The sequence below is a fragment of the Clupea harengus genome, chromosome 18 (assembly GCF_900700415.2).
Source record: "Clupea harengus chromosome 18, Ch_v2.0.2, whole genome shotgun sequence".
In the NCBI taxonomy this organism is placed as follows: domain Eukaryota; kingdom Metazoa; phylum Chordata; class Actinopteri; order Clupeiformes; family Clupeidae; genus Clupea; species Clupea harengus.
The window spans coordinates 1,805,922-1,825,533 of NC_045169.1; the positions used below are offsets into that span (position 1 = coordinate 1,805,922).

At 43.5% G+C, this 19,612-nt stretch overlaps 1 protein-coding gene across 9 annotated transcripts in view; it reads left to right on the forward strand.

The window, feature by feature from the left end:
- Positions 1-19,612, forward strand: part of dysf (dysferlin, limb girdle muscular dystrophy 2B (autosomal recessive)) — a 76,520-nt gene that overhangs the window by 19,125 nt on the left and 37,783 nt on the right. For 4 of the 9 annotated variants that reach the window (XM_031584586.2, XM_031584591.2, XM_031584590.2 and 1 more), the window contains exons 8-32: positions 16-78; positions 203-253; positions 494-524; positions 647-762; positions 1,028-1,154; positions 1,596-1,699; positions 2,800-2,868; positions 2,968-3,011; positions 3,287-3,369; positions 4,076-4,108; positions 4,603-4,718; positions 5,080-5,193; positions 5,478-5,655; positions 5,825-5,949; positions 6,275-6,381; positions 6,603-6,798; positions 7,236-7,382; positions 9,223-9,354; positions 9,947-10,113; positions 10,257-10,371; positions 10,619-10,724; positions 11,408-11,550; positions 13,273-13,446; positions 14,798-14,885; positions 14,968-15,045. In XM_031584586.2, the coding sequence (XP_031440446.1) occupies positions 16-78; positions 203-253; positions 494-524; positions 647-762; positions 1,028-1,154; positions 1,596-1,699; positions 2,800-2,868; positions 2,968-3,011; positions 3,287-3,369; positions 4,076-4,108; positions 4,603-4,718; positions 5,080-5,193; positions 5,478-5,655; positions 5,825-5,949; positions 6,275-6,381; positions 6,603-6,798; positions 7,236-7,382; positions 9,223-9,354; positions 9,947-10,113; positions 10,257-10,371; positions 10,619-10,724; positions 11,408-11,550; positions 13,273-13,446; positions 14,798-14,885; positions 14,968-15,045 (2,707 nt within the window). The remainder of the gene's footprint in view (positions 1-15; positions 79-202; positions 254-493; positions 525-646; positions 763-1,027; positions 1,155-1,595; positions 1,700-2,799; positions 2,869-2,967; positions 3,012-3,286; positions 3,370-4,075; positions 4,109-4,602; positions 4,719-5,079; positions 5,194-5,477; positions 5,656-5,824; positions 5,950-6,274; positions 6,382-6,602; positions 6,799-7,235; positions 7,383-9,222; positions 9,355-9,946; positions 10,114-10,256; positions 10,372-10,618; positions 10,725-11,407; positions 11,551-13,272; positions 13,447-14,797; positions 14,886-14,967; positions 15,046-19,612) is intronic. The other 5 variants (XM_031584589.2, XM_031584592.2, XM_031584594.2 and 2 more) reach the window with 2 other exon arrangements.

The window sequence follows — 19,612 nt, forward strand, 5'->3', positions numbered from 1 at the left end:
GGTTCTATTTTTCAGACTTTCTTTTTGAACTTCTACGAGACCCCCTCAGAGCTGTTTGATGAACCCATGTTCATCACTGTAAGTCTAAACCCATGTTTCCCGTGTCTATAATATAGCACATTTCTCATGTCTCATGTCATATTCTACATCATAAAGATTTTCCAGAATTGATAATTAACAACAGATCTGGTGTCTCCCACAGGTGCTGGATTCCAAGTCTCTGCGTACGGATTCTGTGATTGGTGAATTCAAGGTCAAATCTTTCTTTTTGTCATTCCATCAGACTTACGCTCATCAACATACTGATTTATCTCAATTTCTTTCTCTTTGTTTGAGCAGTTTACATATTTCTGAATTCAGTTGGTAGAATCTAGTCATAGCAATGACATTGTCTTTTTTCATATTGTGGTTGACAGTAGCTTATCCAGAGTCATACATTGTAAACGTAGCAGTAATAACCCAAACATGAACCCATTTCTGCCCTCTTCCCTAGATGGACGTGGGCATGGTTTATAGTGAGCACAGTGAGTAGCGCACATGTTCTTTTTGCATCTCTTGACTCTTAATCGCTGGTCATTTCAGATGTCCATTCTCCATTGACTGCATCATCATCTCTTCTCTCGGCTCTCCTCCTCTCTCTGCCCAGGGCATGCGTTCCTCAGGAAGTGGCTGCTGCTCTCTGACCCCGATGACCTCTCAGCCGGTGCCAGAGGTTACCTGAAAGTCAGTCTGTTTGTGGTGGCTGCAGGCGATGAACCCCCGGTGAGTCCTCTGGAGAGACCAGCTCATGGCTGACAACGTTTAAGGAAAACAAATTAATATTGATGTATGGAGGAATACATTTACATTTACATTTAGTCATTTAGCAGACGCTTTTGTCCAAAGCGACGTACAAGGGAGAGAACAGTCAAGCTAAGAGCAATAAAAAAACATGGTGGAACAATAAATACTACTTTACATAAGAAAGGAAAGGAAAGGAATATTGTGTGTGTGAGTGTGTGTGTGTGTGTGTTTGTGTGGCCATCAGATGGATAGAAGAGAGGGTTTGGAGGAGAAGGAGGACATCGAGGGGAATCTGCTGCGCCCTGCTGGACTCACCCTCAGAGGCGCCATTTTTACACTCCGGGTTTTCAGAGCAGAAGATCTACCGCAGAGTGAGTACACCCTTGTGTGTGTTAATAATCCTGTGCGTGTGTGTGTGTTAATAATCGTGTGTGTGTGTGTTAATAATCATGTGTGTTAATAATCGTGTGTGTGTGTTAATAATCCTGTGTGTGTGTGTGTGTGTGTGTGTGTGTGTGTGTGTGTGTGTGTGTGTGTGTGTGTTAATAATTGTGTGTGTGTGTGTGTGTTAATAATCGTGTGTGTTAATATTTGTGTGTGTGTGTTAATAATCGTGTGTGTGTGTTAATAATGGTGTGTCTTAATAATCGTGTGTGTGTGTGTGTGTGTATGTGTATGTTACCTACTGTGATTACTTTGTGGTATTTAGACCTCTTCCTATAGATTTCCCTAGATAGACTAGAAAAAGACAACTAGTGTGACCTGTGCTTGGGGTGAGGGTAATGATCTTCTCTGTTTTCTGGTCCTCTCAGTGGACGACGCCTTCATGGATGGCATGAAACAGATTCTAGGATTTGATTCAAACAGGAAGAACCTGGTTGATCCTCTTGTGGAGGTCAACTTTGCAGGGAAAACGGTACTACTATATCATTTGACTGTTCAGTTGAATACACATTGACATCAGCACATGGTCCTCTCACTGACTGTTCAGTTGAATACACATTGACATCAGCACATGGTCCTCTCACTGACTGTTCAGTTGAATACACATTGACATCAGCACATGGTCCTCTCACTGACTGTTCAGTTGAATACACATTGACATCAGCACATGGTCCTCTCACTGACTGTTCAGTTGAATACACATTGACATCAGCACATGGTCCTCTCACTGACTGTTCAGTTGAATACACATTGACATCAGCACATGGTCCTCTCACTGACTGTTCAGTTGAATACACATTGACATCAGCACATGGTCCTCTCACTGACTGTTCAGTTGAATACACATTGACATCAGCACATGGTCCTCTCACTGACTGTTCAGTTGAATACACATTGACATCAGCACATGGTCCTCTCACTGACTGTTCAGTTGAATACACATTGACATCAGCACATGGTCCTCTCACTGACTGTTCAGTTGAATACACATTGACATCAGCACATGTTCCTCTCACTGACTGTTCAGTTGAATACACATTGACATCAGCACATGGTCGTCTCACTGACTGTTCAGTTGAATACACATTGACATCAGCACATGGTCGTCTCACTGACTGTTCAGTTGAATACACATTGACATCAGCACATGGTCGTCTCACTGACTGTTCAGTTGAATACACATTGACATCAGCACATGGTCCTCTCACTGACTGTTCAGTTGAATACACATTGACATCAGCACATGGTCGTCTCACTGACTGTTCAGTTGAATACACATTGACATCAGCACATGGTCCTCTCACTGACTGTTCAGTTGAATACACATTGACATCAGCACATGGTCCTCTCACTGACTGTTCAGTTGAATACACATTGACATCAGCACATGGTCGTCTCACTGACTGTTCAGTTGAATACACATTGACATCAGCACATGGTCCTCTGACTGACTGTTCAGTTGAATACACATTGACATCAGCACATGTTCCTCTCACTGACTGTTCAGTTGAATACACATTGACATCAGCACATGGTCGTCTCACTGACGCCTTCCACCATCTGTACCCGCAGATCTGTAGTAAGATTCTGGAGAAGAATGCCAATCCTCAGTGGAACCAGAGCTTGACACTTCCTGTCCGGGTAAAACTTCACATTAGAGATTTTTCCCTTCAGCAGAATTCCTTATATCAGTAGAGTTGATCTTTCTAACCTTTGACCTCTGACCCCCACCATGTCCAGTTCCCCTCTATGTGTGAGAAGATGAGGATCCGGATCTTAGACTGGTGAGTTGATATCTGAAGTTAGGTAGATGTTTGAATGTATCATCTTTTTGTAAAAGCATATTCATGTTCTCATGTATATTAATTCAAGTACATGACATTTGACATCAGTAATAATAAGTCCAGTTGACATTTGATAAACTCACTGAACAAAAAGAAATAATAAAAATAATATCAAACGGACATTTATACTTTATTCAGTTGATAACATGTGGTGTGGTATTGTTAGATATCTTGTGTGACTAGAAGGAGTGACATTTGTCTTTTGTCTTCCCCAGGGATCGAGCAAGTCACAATGATGTTATTGGAACATCAAACCTGTGCATGTCTAAGATCTCTGCCCCTGGTGGAAAGATAGAAGGTAAACATAAGATCTTATTATGCAGATTCTTTCTGGATGACAGTGATCTAACACATGTTCTGTGTTGACTGTGGTGGAATGAACTATATGTCTGCACTGGTGGTGGTTTAGCACGCACTGGTAAAACCTCACTGATCACTGAGCACACTGAATGGTTTGACTGGGAGAGTTGCATGTGTAAGCACAGTCTCATGTGTAAGGGTGTAAAGGTGGTCTAATGGTTTTGGTTAGCTTTGGTTAGCTTGTTGGGACGCTGCTTCTATATTGTTGACAGCACCCGTGAAATGCAGCAGCTAGCGTATGCTACAAAGTTCACCTCATGATGCAGATGTTGATACGGTTTCCTCCTTTACACAAAATATTTAAACTAATCACAGCTCGTTACTCACTTGAAGAAATCCAAAAAATAAACCTCCAGTTAAAACTCTGGTGTCTAACCCTGGCTGAAAACAGCCTCTCTGATCCTCTTCTCTGACACCTTCATTCCTTTGCTCCCATACTGCATGGCTTGACTTGGAGGGCGGGCAGAGGCTCGGAGCCTCAGACTGATACGCCATTGAAAACAGAAGCACTGGCATGGTTTGGTGTGAGTGGGTCACGCTGACCTTGGGCTGACCTTTGGCCAGTGTTCTGGTTTCTATGTGACTTTACAGTTTAGTCTTCTCTCGAGCTCTAAACTGTCCTCCGTCTTCCACTCTGCACTCAGATGAGTTGTCTCCAAGGAATCTCCAGCACATCAGTATGTCCCCCATTTTCTTTCTCCTTTCTCTATTATTTAACAGTAACATTTCCCCATCTCATTTTTGGGCTCATTGTGAAACTGGCCTGTACTGAGAGGCTCCGTTTTGGTTTGGGTTCTCATGCAAGACAAGTCATAAACACTGAGACTTGATACAATCTGTGTAAGTTCTGTTTGCTATACACTGGAAGAGCAGCATATGACGTCTGTTTTGAGATTTGTTTATGGGCTGCTGTAGGAATGGTTTAATGATGGGCACAAGTTCACTAAGTCTTGTCTCTAAACGTGATAATGTCAAGGTTGTTTGAAATATGAGTAGTTCTACTGCCAGACTTTATCTACAATACATTTTTGGCAGTATTCACACTTGAAAACCTCCCTGATGAATCCATTGTTGTCATTGTTCTCATGGCTCATTCATGATGCCTTCAATGCCAGGAGAGCAGATATGAAGTGTGGGAGAGAAGTAACATATTTACCTTTTGCAATCGCAGTGGATGACAGCGTGGGCTTCCTGCCATCATTCGGCCCCTGTTATGTCAACATGTACGGGAGTCCACGAGAGTTCAGCGTCCTCACTGACCCCCACGAGATGCTCAACCTGGGCAAGGTAGGACTTTGGGCTTAACATCATCTGTTTTTTTTTTTTTTTTTTTTAGTCATTTAGCAGACGCTTTTATCCAAAGCGACTTACAATGTATACACATTTTACATTTACACTGGTGGCACACTGCACATCAGGAGCAATTAGGGGTTCAGTGTCTTGCTCAAGGACGCTTCGACAGGGAATCGAACTAGCAACCTTGTGATTACTAAACGACTTCTTTACCTCCTGTACCACTGTCGCCTGTTTTTGTCCATTAGTTCCTAATTAACTAATTAAGATATCAGCTGTATGGAATTGGTTGACAACCATTTTGACCACACGTTGGTTGATATACATTTGACACAGCTTGGTGTTGTCATTGCAGGGTGAGGGGGTGGCGTACCGTGGCCGTGTACTGCTGGAGCTCAGCACCAAGCTGGTGGATCGGGGGGAGCATCGGGCGGAGGACATTCCCTCTGATGATCTGCTGGTGGTAGAGGTAGGTGAAGTCAGACTTCATAATCATCGTATAATGTATGACACAGAACTCAGGTACTTTCTACAATTTAGCTTATACATTTTAATTTCAGTAAAAAAAGTAACTACAAACATTCAAGAGCAGAATATAGCATTTATCTCCGGTGAATGACCCAGCAGCACTATCTAATTTGCTGATATGGGATCACAAACCAGGGAGTCTGTCACAGAGAATTTGAGCTGAAGGCGTCATGTAATGGCAGACAACACACTGAGGTGCATCCTGGTGTTTGTCTACTCTTTTAGAAGTTCATGCGGAAGAGGAAGTATTCCCTCTTCGCTGCGTTCTACTCAGCCACTCTCCTGCAGGATGTGGACGATGCCATTCAGTTTGAGGTCAGCATTGGTAACTACGGCAACAAGTTTGACCACACCTGCCTTCCTTTGGCTTCCACCACCCAGTTCAGCAGGGCTGTGTTTGATGGTGAGAAACAACACCCCCTTGTGGTCTTTTACTGTCACTGAAAAAGGATGTCATAAATTCCACGTGACCCATCAGCTTTTGCTTTTGTAATTCAGTTGACTTAACGAACTAATTCATTTGATAACGGAATGATGCCAGGACCTGGGCTGACTGCTTAGTGTGATTGCAGGCTGCCATTACTACTATCTGCCGTGGGGAAATGTGAAGCCTGTGGTCGTCGTGTCGTCAGAGTGGGAGGACATCAGCCCTCGCATTGAGGCTCTCAACATGCTGCTCAGTGCCGCTGAACATGTGGTGGGTCTCTCACAGCCGGAGCCACACGCTCTGATCCCCTTTCCACGCTACCTGTGTGAAGAGCTACAAAAACACTAGCATGCCCTTGTAATAACTAGTCATAAAACCTCCAGGCTCCTAAATGCTCATTCAAATCTCACTAAATTGAGACCTTGTCTGTTTACTCTTCTTAATTGTACGATGAGAAACACTTATACCGACACAATTATTTGTAAAGGTATTTTTGCTATAGTTTTTTGCTTAGTGCAGTACATGAATTCACTACTTTATTTCACAAAATAGAGCGGAACTCCCTTCAATGGCTGTTGTCTTGTGGTTTTCTCAGGAGTCCAACCTACAGCAGGTGCGGCTGGAGCAAAAAGCAGGCAGCGATCTGGAGGAGGTGGAGGCAAAGCTGGTCCAGCTACTGGATGATGTCATTGCTGATTGCAGGTGAAAACTGACAGAGTATGCAAAAATGACATACCGCCACTGGCTAACTTTATGAAATAGTGTGGGTGTGTGGATTAGTTGAGTTCGGTGTGAATGGCATGGAAGATTGGTTATGGGTCAAACAGTCGTGCGGCCTTCAGTCTGCTGTAACATGGTCAGCCAGTGGGGTGTACTGAAGCACTGTGAAATGTAAAGATGACTTCTCTCCTCCTTCTGAGCAGCGAGGAGTTGCCACAGATAGATAGCTGGCCGTGTGTGACTGCGCTGGACAAAGCCCTGAGGAACATGCGCAAAGTCAACCTGCAGCAGATCGTGGAGACGGCAATGTCGCTCAAACACGGGGCAGCCACGGACGCGAGCATGGTCCTGGAGCAGGCCGAGGACTGGGCCCTCAGACTGCGCGGCTTGGCAGAAGAGGTGAGTGGAGCCCGTATGGTGAAGATCTGTTGAGCAAGCTGTGCCAGGCGTGTGATCTATTTCACTTAAAGTACTGCACTCTACAGCAGGCCTCTTTAGAGGAAGCATTTCACTACAGGTAGGTGTTTAAAGCGTTAATGTTAAATAGAGAAAGCAGTACACCACAGAATGGTGTTCAAAGCGTTAATGTTAAATAGAGAAAGCAGTACACCACAGGACGGTGTTCAAAGCGTCAACGTTAAATCTATAATATGTATGAAATGACCCTATGCATTTTATGATTTGTCAGTATTTGTTTTTCTATTAGACTGTGTTCTACCAGTATGGACATTGCATTCTATTAGTTCTTAAGCTCTATACTGCTTTGGTATATCTCCCCTAACTTCACCAATCTCTTCTTTTCTTTGTCTATCTTTCTCTCTCATGGCCTCTGGCAGCCCCAGAACAGCCTGCCAGACATAGTGATCTGGATGCTTCAGGGTGACAGGAGGGTGGCATACCACCGCATCCCAGCCCACCGGGTGCTCTTCTCCCAGGGCTACTGTGGGAAGCACTGTGGCCAGCTTCAGACCGTCTTCATGAAGGTAAATAAACCTGTGAGAAATCACATTCCTCTCCCTCTAAATGTGCAAGCCACGTTTACCTCAGACCTCATGTAGTGTGCCTGACTGTACTGACCATACTATAAGAATAACTGAGGGTGTCATTGAGGAGCCATTATTGTATTTTGGGTAAGACTTTATAATAACAGGCCACAATCAGTAGCAAAGCAGCCATTCCCTAATAGTCTGATTGTTAATAATGATCAATGTAGCTTATTGGTGTTACTAATAGTCTTCTTTTCATTATTTAACAATGAAGTGTTTGCACACAAACCAACGACGATCTGTCAATAATGAATTGGTTGTTATAAATGAATGAAATACTACTACTTATAAAATACATTAAATTATAGAGCGGATCCGAAATACGGGCCATATCCACTCATTACTTTTCACTTTAGTTCCCATTGTGAGATAGAGTATAGGGTAGAGGGTATAGAGTATAGAGTATAGAGTATAGGGTATAGAGTATAGGGTATAGGGTATAGAGTATAGGGTATAGGGTATAGGGTATAGAGTATAGAGTATAGGGTATAGAGTATAGGGTATAGGGTATAGAGTATAGGGTATAGAGTATAGGGTATAGGGTATAGGGTATAGGGTATAGGGTATAGAGTATAGGGTATAGGGTATAGGGTATAGGGTAGAGGGTAGAGGGTATAGGGTATCTGTGCTCACTGAGCGCCCTTCTAGTTGACAGTGTGTCTGCTTGCTGTTGCTGTTGTTTCCCACCAGTGTTGAAACAACTAAGTAAATGCATTTCATAATCATTATAAGTGCTAAGCATGTTACAATAAATATTTATAAATAATGTATAATGTGCTGTTGCAACTTTATAATAAAAAGCCATGTTTATACCTAATGTTTACATTTAGGACCAGATATCTGTCAAATAACTATCTATATTATGAAGTACCAATAAGTTATGAATTATATATTACTTAATCATCTAATCATCAGCTGCAACTTTATAATAGCATTTCAATGAAAAACATTATTCACATTAAAACAAAATAGAAATGCTATTTTTTAATACACAAATTAATATGAAGAGGAAGTGACAATAAATAAAGGTGTGATCAACATATTATTGTAAGATTATGAATTCGTTTTTAGTAAGGGTCTATGATTACATGCATTGATAACAATCTTAACTTATGTAATTTATTAAGTATTGATGGATCATTAAGTCATTAATTACATGTAAAGCTGCTATGGGTCATTATAGGAACAAATGGTTTGTTGTTTGCAAAAACAATTTTTAAAAGATGAAAAGAAGACTATTTAGTAATACCAATAAGCTAAATTGGTATTTTTATTAACAATCATCAACAAACCATTTGGTAGTGGCTAGCTTGCTATTTGTAGTGGTCATATTTTGTATACATGCATTTCATGTTATTTTAGGAGAAGCCTCAGGCATGTTGATCTCGTTTGATATGTTTGATTTGGTTGGTTGGGAGAACCAATGGGAGAACCAATGGGAGATCTCAGTTTGAGGAGCCTGTTAGCGGCTCCAAGTAGAGTTAGCGTCATACAGCTGAAATAAAAAAAGATTGATCTTCTTATATGTTTGCTTTAATACTTCGTGTCTTAATGCCTCTAGTCTGTAATCTAAAATGAACACCCACACAGTTAATTTGGTTTGTTTGGATATTTGAATGGCTGTCAAAGTGAAAGTGAAAGTTATATGTGTGTATGCACTCTTCTCTGGTGGCCCAGGAATGCTAATACTGTATCCAAGTCAAACAGTTACTGTTGTCCCTCAAGTAATTCCAGGCAGGTTTTAAGTGCACATCCTCTCTGCTCTTGCGTACGCCAGTACCCACAGGACGGACAGGGGAATGCTAAGATCCCGGCTCAGCTTCGAGTCAAGGTTTGGTTTGGTTTGGCAGCAGATGTGAAACACTTTAACCAGTTTGCTGAAGGGAAACTGTCAGTGTTTGCTGAGACGGTGAGGAAGTGTTGTGACCGTCTCCATCTTTTCTAATTCCACTTGACGCTACCATATTTGAACCTATTTGTTTCATGCACCTCTAACCTTATTATGCTTCATTCAATAGAAATATTTTGATAGTAAATTCCTTGACAGATTGTGTGCAATTTTTACTCATGACTCCAATGGGACAATCTAGTGCATGGAGTAGTTCTGATGTTTTAAGGATGCTCCAGAATGTCCTATATTTTTCAAAGTCAAAGTCAAAGTAGCTTTATTGTCAATTTCTTCACATGTCAAGACATACAAAGGAATCGATAGGACGTTTCCCACTCTCCCACGGTGAAACATATAAAAGTGCACAGGCACAACAGATAAGACAAGACATTTCCTAATACTAAGTAACATAAAGATTCACGTACAGTTGTTATAAATACTATATATATATAAATACTATAAATACTATATATATATATAAATACTATAAATACGTAATACAATTTTAAACAAGTGAATACAAGTGATTAAAGTGCAGAGACTTATATTAAATGAGGATTGAAGTGTGGTGTTAGCTAACCTGCGCTAACCTGCTCTTCCTGACCCTACACAGTACGAGAACCAGACCAAGCTGGCGCTGGTGGGGAACTGGGGTACCACAGGGCTCACCTACCCAAAGTTCACTGATCAGACTGGCAGAGTGAAGCTCTCAAAGGACAGTTTCAAACCCTCATCGGGGTGGAACTGGGGTGGAGACTGGTGCATCAGTCCAGAGAAAACGTGAGTGTGTGTGTGTGTGTGTGTGTGTGTGTGTAGAGAGAGAGAGAGAATGAGTGTGTGCGTGTTTGTAGATAACAGTGTGTCTGTGTCAAAATGTATTTGTTTAACTCCATGTCATCTGCCATGTTTAAATGTTTTATTAGGTTGCTGTACGATACTGATGCAGGTCACATGAGTTTTGTGGAAGAGGTTTTTGAGACTCAGATGCGGTTGCCAGGGGGACAGTGGATTGGAATGCCAGAAGGATTCACTGATGTGGTTAGTAAACAGCACAACTCGTTTCCAACTACATTTGGATTCACCAGTCAAATCAACAGATGTTTCATTTTAAGGAACTGATCATGGGTGTTGCAACATGCAACTCTTTTGATGAGTCATCTGATTTGAATGTAATACTTTATTTGCTTGTCAAATTGTAATGTTTTTTTTTTTGTTTGTTTACCTCAACAATAGAATATGAGTTTTGTGTTGTGCTGATGTCTGTATTGTGTCCACTGTGAGGCAGAATGGGGAGAAGGCCATTCCTAAGGACGAGATTGAGTGCCCTCCAGGCTGGGTGTGGGAGGACGTTGAGTGGAGTGAGGACCTCAACCGAGCTGTGGATGACCAAGGTATGGAAAAACCGGGACTCACACTATACCATGAAACTCACACTATATCTATACACCATGATTCTAAACTCACACACACACACACACACTATATCTATATACTACACCATGATTCTAAACTCACACACACACACACACACACACACTATATCTATATACTACACCATGATTCTAAACTCACACTATATCTATATACTACACCATGATTCTAAACACACACACACACACACTATATCTATATACTACACCATGATTCTAAACTCACACACACACACACACTATATCTATATACTACACCATGATTCTAAACTCACACACACACACTATATCTATATACTACACCATGATTCTAAACTCACACTATATCTATATACTACACCATGATTCTAAACACACACACACACACTATATCTATATACTACACCATGATTCTAAACTCACACACACACACTACATCTATATACTACACCATGATTCTAAACTCACACTATATCTATATACTATACCATGATTCTAAACTCCTCACACACACTATATCTATATACTACACCATGATTCTAAACTCACACTATATCTATATACTATACCATGATTCTAAACTCCTCACACACACTATATCTATATACTACACCATGATTCTAACTTTCCACTCATCTTTCCTTTTCTCTGTTTGCTTTTTCTAGGGTGGGAGTACGGCATCACCATTCCCCCGGACCGCCGGCCCAAATCGTGGGTCCCAGCGGAGAAGATGTACCACACCAACCGCAGGAGACGCTGGGTCCGCCTGAGGAGGAGAGATCTGCAGAAGATGGAGGCTCTGAGGAAGGTATGCTGGGACTTAAATCACATATGGTCCTCGATCTGTGTTTGTGTGCCTCAGCCTGACTGGGAGACACGAACACACGTCATTGTACACATTGTATGCATTCGTTCTTACTCTAAATTGATTCGCTAGCTGATTGATTTGTGATGAATGTATGCAGACTTCACAAGACACAGGCATTGATGTAGTTGTAAGTTCATAGTGGTTTGCTTCCATGTATTTCTGTGCGTATGTGTAAAATGAATTTGGCCCTGTGGTTCTGCTGGTTGCTACTGATGTAATACTGCTTGGCTCTGGAGCAGCACTTAAGTTACGGTGGCTGGGGATGATGAGTATTACTCATGGTATCACTGCCTTGACACAGAATCCTTAATCCCAAAGCCCGCGTTCGCCTTTTAACGGGAGCCAGTCAGAGCCATGCTCAGGATTACCATTATTCAAAACTTGAGATGTCTCTGGAATTCAGGGATCATGTGCGGACAGGAGGATCCCTCTGGAGGATCGGAGGTGCTCATTCTGTCCCAGAATACTCGGGGAGGAGGCGGAGGAAAGAGACACCTAATTTATCATTCTATCTCCTACTAATCTGAACCCAACCACCGAGTCTGCAGTCCAGGAGCTTTACTGTGTCTCAGCCAGGAGCCCATATTTCATCAAAATTTAGCCTTTAGCCACAATTAGAACCGGTGTTTACGGTGTGTAGAATTACACGCGGTGTGTGTATATGCATGAAGCCATTTATCAATGTGTATGTTTACATGAGTTATACAATGCGGTGTGTGAGTCTGTGTTTGCGTGTCTGTTTTGAGATTGTATATTTGCATGTGAGAGAGAGAGAGAGAGAGACGGAGAAGTAAAACGGAATGCGCTCTGGCCGTAGCACCTCATTTAGCTAACTGTAGCGACGGTGATGAATAGCAAAGATTAGGCTGACTGTTACCATGTGCAGTCAAGCATAGCACTCAGAGACATGCTGCAGTTAGATGAATCAGAGAGTGAGGGAAGGGCAGAGAGAGAAAGAATGTGTATATGAGAGAGAAAGCAAAGCCGTCCCGTTACCTATTGTAATGGACATCGTCCACAAGGTGGAGCTCTACGCATAGAACACACACACAACACAGCAGGCAGGTTCTTTGGGTCTTCTGGCTATACTTGAATACCATACCATCCTATGCTATACTATACTATACTATACTATACTATACTATAGTAATCTATATGATAAGTTCTATTTATTCAGTAATGAATCATTGATTGATAATTATTGTCTGTCACTGAAAAGAGCTGTTCTGCCTGGGCATTGAAATCCTATACTATACTATGCTATACTATACTATAGTAATCTATATGATACGTTCTATTTATTCAGTAATGAATTAGGTGGTGTCTTTATATTGGCCAAGCACTGGACTGAACTGTAGCAGAGGCTATTATTATTATTATTATTATTATTATTATTATTATTATTATTATTATTATTATTATTATCATTGTGTAATGGATGTTTCACCCTCAGCACCCAGCTGCCAGATTCAGTGCAGGCTGAAGCTCACCTAACTCCCGTGATCCATGTGTCAGATCAATTTGATCTGAAGTTTCTAATAACTGTTAACATGACTACCTAAACAGCGTCAGGCCTGCTCGTCACGCCCGCTCTAATGGCGACAGCCCCGTCTCCTGTGTCTGACGCACCTCACTAACGTTCCCACCAACCCTCCCTTGCAGCAGCGTCCAGATGAGTCAGAGCTGGAGGGCTGGGAGTACGCATCTCTGTTTGGCTGGAAGTTTCACCTCAAGCAGCGCAAGACCGACTCGTTCCGCCGCCGGCGCTGGCGACGCCGCATGGAGCCCCTGGAGAAGACGGGACCGGCGGCCATCTTTGCTCTCGAGGGCTCACTGGTAACCCTGGGAACAAGGGGGGGGGGGGGGGGGGGGGGGGGGGGGCAGGCTGAACATTGTAGCTATCAGTGAGAGAAGGAGTGGTGTTGTGTGTGTGGATGGGAGGGCAGATGAGAAACTTGAAGGTGTTTATGACAGAGTGAGATGCGATGGAAAAACACCCACGTCATATCGACTCTCTATACGGGGAAGGAGGGATGGAGGAGGGCTCTTATGTCAAGAGCTTTGGTGGGGAAAAAAGCAGCATTTTGAGGGGCAGACAGGGGCAGGCCAGAATGGGTGTGTAAGGGTGAGAGACTTAATGGGTTGGAGGTGCTGATTTGGACTGGGCAAGGGTAGTGGAATCAGACGGGTGATATAAGGGTGCCTCGGGACTCTGTTTAAGGAGAAGTCGTGTGTGTGTGTGTGTGTGTGTGTGTGTGTGTGTGTGTGTGTGTGTGTGAGTGAGACAATATGTGTCCAGAATACAATTTTCTCTCTAATTCTGGTGCTTGTAGTCCTGTGGGTGTGTTGTGTCAGACTGGCTCCAAGCGGTCATTGGCACATCTGCGCCCTGCTGCCTGATCTCAGACCAAACACGAGCTCCAGAGGGCTGCTTTGGTGCCTCTCGTAGATTGGCTTCAGCAGATCTCCTGGCACCGGCCAGTGTGGACCTTTGGAGCAGGTTCTGCCTTCCCTGGTCAGACTGTAAGATAGTATTAAAAAACAAATCGACTGGGCTGCAGGATACGTTGAAGGGGAACTCCCCTTGTTCCAGGCCTCCCCCCCTCTGCAGATGCCTATTTCAGTGATGTTAAGTGGTGACACGGAGGCAGGCCTGCCGATGGTCTGAGGTTCTGAGCTGCTCCTTCGGTCTCTGACGTTTGGGCCCGTCATTAGCACCTACTCAGTTTACATGCCGCTGGAAGATTCAGACTGCAGACCCAGTCTTTTAAAAGCAAACCTAAGGGCGTAAAAAGACCCAAGATACAACTTTCTTTGAGGCCATTGAATAAACATATATTCTTTTCCACTTGTCAGACAAGAGGATCAATATTATTGAGAGGTGGTAGTTTGAGGTAAAAAAATGTACACAAAAATGAAATAAATAGCTATGGGCATATTTTGCATGCAATACTTCAGTGGCTTTAGCATGTCATGTTCTATATATTAGATTGTGTATGTGGTCTTTATTTTAGCGCTTAACCAGTGAGACACGGTTTGTTCTTGTTGACTCTTGTCATAATAAATAGGCCTAGGCCCTACTGTGCAAAGTTCGGTCCTCTGATAACCTAGGTTGTATTTTGACTGTTGATTGTGTGTGTGTGTGTGTTGTACAGTGTGACATTTAAATTGTTTTCTGTCGTTCAAGGCGAGTGTGACTGAAGATAGTAATGATGACAATTCTGTTACTACAACCTTTGGTGTCAATCGACCGACCATATCTTGCTTTTTTGACAGTAAGCACAATTTTGTTTTAATCAGTTTGCTACGATCCCAAAGGCTTTTTGAAACTAAAAATAGTTTTCTGTCTGCTTTAAGGTGGCGCTCGCTATCACCTGCGTTGTTACCTGTACCAGGCAAGAGATCTGCTGGCTATGGACAAAGACAGCTTCTCAGGTAATTCCACAGAAAACTACAGGAAGTGTTAAGTTCCCCCCCCAGAAAACTACAGGAAGTGTTAAGTTGGTGTATATGCTCTATGAAAATGGATACCACATGAATGATCTTGTTAGAACCATCAGGTGATGACATCTTCTTAACTGAACTGATCAGCATGTTGATGTGCATTTTGCCTGTTGAAAGGTAGTCTATCTGTCGACTGAGGCCACATTCTTTCCCATGTTGTGTGCATTATCTACGGGCATTATCTGCACACACTGCCAGTCAAGTTGCCATTAATGTTGATGGATTTCCTCTACTTTGTCTCCTCCATGTGTGAGACATTGCATTGCCAACATCCTCACCCCAGTAAAATGTGTTACCAAGTCCCTTACGTTCATTACAAGCAACTATGGCCCCAGTACACAGTCAACCATGTGTGAGAGTGCTGTCACACCCTGGCTGTGACCTTTCAACCCTGTGCGATCCTTAGCCGTTGTCGCTGTTGCCACGGCAACAAAACTTCCAGAATGTCAGTTAGTAATTCCCGCTGCGCTGGTTGGCGTGACTTTGAAAGGCGGTCAGGAAAGCCCGTTGAGGCTGGGTTCAGACCTTCTAAGGGATGCTTATGAGGGAAAGCATGCCCACACGAAAGGACCCCGTGCCAGTTTGAATGTCATTCGGTCTCTTGTTAATTGTCGCTAAGCTAAGGTACGTAATCCCAGTCATTAGCCGGGCTCCCCGTGTGCAGTCCCATTGCGTGGTAGGTCTGGGTCCAGGGGCAGTTCTAATGGGAAGCACATTGAGACTGGTACAGTATCACCAGCGGAATAACATTTTTATGAATACGTTGTGAAAAAGGTCAGTGTTGCACAATATCCAAGGAACTAGTTTTTTTTTTTTCTGGTATAAATAACGAAATAATAAAAATATATATTTAGGGCTTTAATGGCACAGCCGACAGGACCTTGTTTACGTCAGAGGCGGTGAAATACAGCCTCTGGCTTGCGAGCAGGGTGAGTTGGCCCAGGTCGTGTTCGAGCAGAGAGGATGATGGGAACCCAGGGATCCTGGCTTTATGAGTCTGGGCAGTGGAGAAGCCACCATGGCTGCCTTGGTGTGGTAAAGACAGGGTTCATGTCTGAGTGTGGTGTGGAAATAGATGGGTTGGTACTTTATGACCTCAAATCAGTCTGAATCCAGGCCTCATCTTAAAGTGTTGTGCTCATGTTACCCCAGGTTGAAATGAACTGATCCACAGTCAGTCAATTATTCTCACACTGACGTAGCAACCATTTTCATGAGATGAGGCGAAGGCATGAAAGGATTTCCCTAAGCAATATGTATGTGCGGAAGTTGAAGATGGCACGATATAATATTTTTTCTAAATAAACGTTGAGCTTGGGGCAAACAGAATGAAGTCTACACTCTTTGAGGTTCCCTTCTTTTTTAAGACTCTAAGTCTATCCCCATGTAGAAAATTCCCACTGCCACCACTGACATCACAACTGCCCCAAGAGGAACTCTGGTTTGCCACTGGTGATGATCCCACAATTGCCTCTTAAGAGCACACTGCCGGCTTATACCGACCACTGCTGGAGCTCTCCGTTTGCTTGGCTCACGATGACTGGATTTTTCAAGCTTTTCACATTTTGTCTTTTTATTGTCCTATTGCCTCTGTTTGTCATTACGCAATCTCTCCTTGCCAAAGTTGCTTTATTTAACACTATAATGGACAGTGATTTCCTCATCTCTGCCCTGTACATATTTCATTCTCCTTTAGCCATAAATATAGATGGAGAGTGGTACTAAAAACCATCCACATTCTCAAGCAACCATGCCACGGAGCATTATATGGTGTTGGCACCGGCGAAGAATCAACAGGAAGGGGAAGACATTCTGGGTTTAACACAAATGAACACAGCATGACAAAGAAATCACAGTTCATAGTTTACAGTTTTTGGTTGGTGCCTCCATTTGGCATATGCAGTCTGCAATATATTGCATTCAAATGACATTGGAGCCATTTATGTATAAGCAGCTATAGATCATGATATTGGAGTCATTCATGTATAAGCAGCTATAGATCATGATATTGTGTTATGGAGCAGTTCTTTGCCATTTCTAAATCCATGTGTTTGGACACAGGCTAAAAGAAAGAGGGAGGTGATACTTAAGGAACAGCATTAATAATGAACGAATCTAATTAATTCTTTCGAATACAGCATAATAAACAGATTGCACCAGGATTAACAAACATAAGGTCCATAGACTAGCTCACATTCAGCCTTACCGCACACGCACACATAGAAAGTCACTATGAAATTGCCACGTGTAGTATTGCTAGCTAGGCTCTTGACATTGTGCCGGAATGTGGTTGTGTTAGTATCTGTATTTTCAGCTCGGAAGGGGCATCCTTTGATGAAGTTAAGGTGAGGTCAGGACCAAAAGGTTGTAGCAGAGCCAGTGGCAGCTTTGTGCAAGAAGCTGCAACCCTTCCCTTCTTAGCAACACAATCCCCAACCCTTCCCTTCTTAGCAACACAATCCCCAAATCATTTTGGATGCTGTGCAGAGTGCTGTGGTGGGGAAGGTGGGAGGTGTCGCCGGGTGCCGGTGGTTGTGTCTGGAAGTGGGACACAGTAGCTGCAGTTAGCTCAGCTGATACGCCTGTTGATGTTGCTGATTGTGTGATTATTGGGATAGGAAGGAGAATTATGTCACTGTATGCAACTGCACGCTGCCTTCGCTAAATGCCACACGACGGTGGTGGCCATGGTGTCGTTAAATCGACAATGATTCTGAAAGTAAAGCGCAAAGTTTATAGCCCATTACTCACAGTCTAATGCAGCACAGTGTTGGGGGGAAGAGGGGGAAAGCGACTGAGTGTGGTAGGAAAATAGGAGGCTGTGTGTGCGTGCGTGCAATGATGCTCATACGCATACCGTAACATATCATCAATCATGATAGTTATTAGGATTCTACCATGGGAGTCATGGAGTGTGTGTGTGTGTGTGTGTGTGTGTGTGTATGTGTGTGTGTGTGTGTGTGTGTGTGTGTGTGTATGTGTAAGTGTCTTGTAGGTGTGAGAGTGCACAAAGTAGACTGAAATAAATCACCAGTAGCACTCCAGTACTGTTGCATATTTGACTCAAAGTGACCTCATTCACAGACTTAGAGACAATGACAGAAGAAAGGATGATCACACCATGTCTGTGTGTGTGTGTGTGTGTGTGTGTGTGTGTGTGTGTGTGTGTGTGTGTGTGTGTGTGTGTGTGTGTGTCCAGTACTTGGATGCCACCTCTTGCAGATGTGCACCATAAATCTCCTGTGCTTGGAAAAACCACAGGGTTAAAAACAGAGTGAGGCAGAAAAAAAGAAAAAGGAGAAAGAGAGAGTGAGCAGTAAAGAGATGGTAGGAAAGAGAGGGGGAATATTGTTTTTCCTGGTTTTGTAGACGAGATCATGGAAAGTACGGCCTCGTAGCCGCGAGCGCACGGCATTGGGGCTTAATTTCGATCCCACAGACGCAGATGAGAAAACACAGCAGATCCTTTAAAAAACACGAGCCCAGTATAAATCAGGAGGCGCTTCTCTCTGATTACAAATCTCCTAAAAGTTTAGGTCAGGCTCGCCATAATTCTTTTTTTGGGGGGAATGGGGTAAGTCAGCACTGCGCTGGGATCACTTGTCCTTCATCGTCCTTCGGATGATGAGGCAAAACATTTAGTGAGGTGGTGGCAGAGGCTCTGGCCAGTTGAGAGGAGTTTAGACCTGAGATCTCACAGGCAGGCAATTAATGAGGAATTGAGTTCTCCCATCTTCATGGATAATGCAGCTCTGTTCATTAGAGTCAGTAGCCTGAGTGCTCTGACCCATCTGAATACAAATGAATTGTATGAAATGAATAGACCTAGAGAGGATAAGAGCTTGGGAGCTAAGAGCTGGATAGACACACCAGGAGTGTTGGATTCTGATCCATGTTTGGTTTGGAATGATATGAAAAGGTTTTAGTCGCAGTGAGATTGTAGGGTGGAGAACGAGTCCTGCTGTTCTTACATGCAGATGTCAAACCTACGGTCAAACCCCTCTGTCTGCTCTCGCGTCCCTCTCCTTGTCCCTCTCCCTGTCCCTCTGTGTGTCCCTCTCCCTGTCCCTCTCCTTGTCCCTCTCCCTGTCCCTCTCCCTGTCCCTCTCCTTGTCCCTCTCCTTGTTCCTCTCCCTGTCCCTCTCCTTGTCCCTCTCCTTGTCCATCTCCTTGTTCCTCTCCCTGTCCCTCTCCTTGTCCCTCTCCCTGTCCCTCTCCTTGTCCCTCTCCCTGTCCCTCTCCCTGTCCCTCTCCCTGTCCCTCTCCTTGTCCCTCTCCCTGTCCCTCTCCTTGTCCCTCTCCTTGTCCCTCTCCCTGTCCCTCTCCCTGTCCCTCTCCCTGTCCCACTCCCTGTTCCTCACCTTGTCCCTCTCTCTGTCCCACTCCCTGTTCCTCTCCCTGTCCCTCTCCTTGTCCCTCTCCCTGTCCCTCTCCCTGTCCCTCTCCCTGTCCCTCTCCCTGTTCCTCTCCCTGTCCCTCTCCCTGTCCCTCTCCCTGT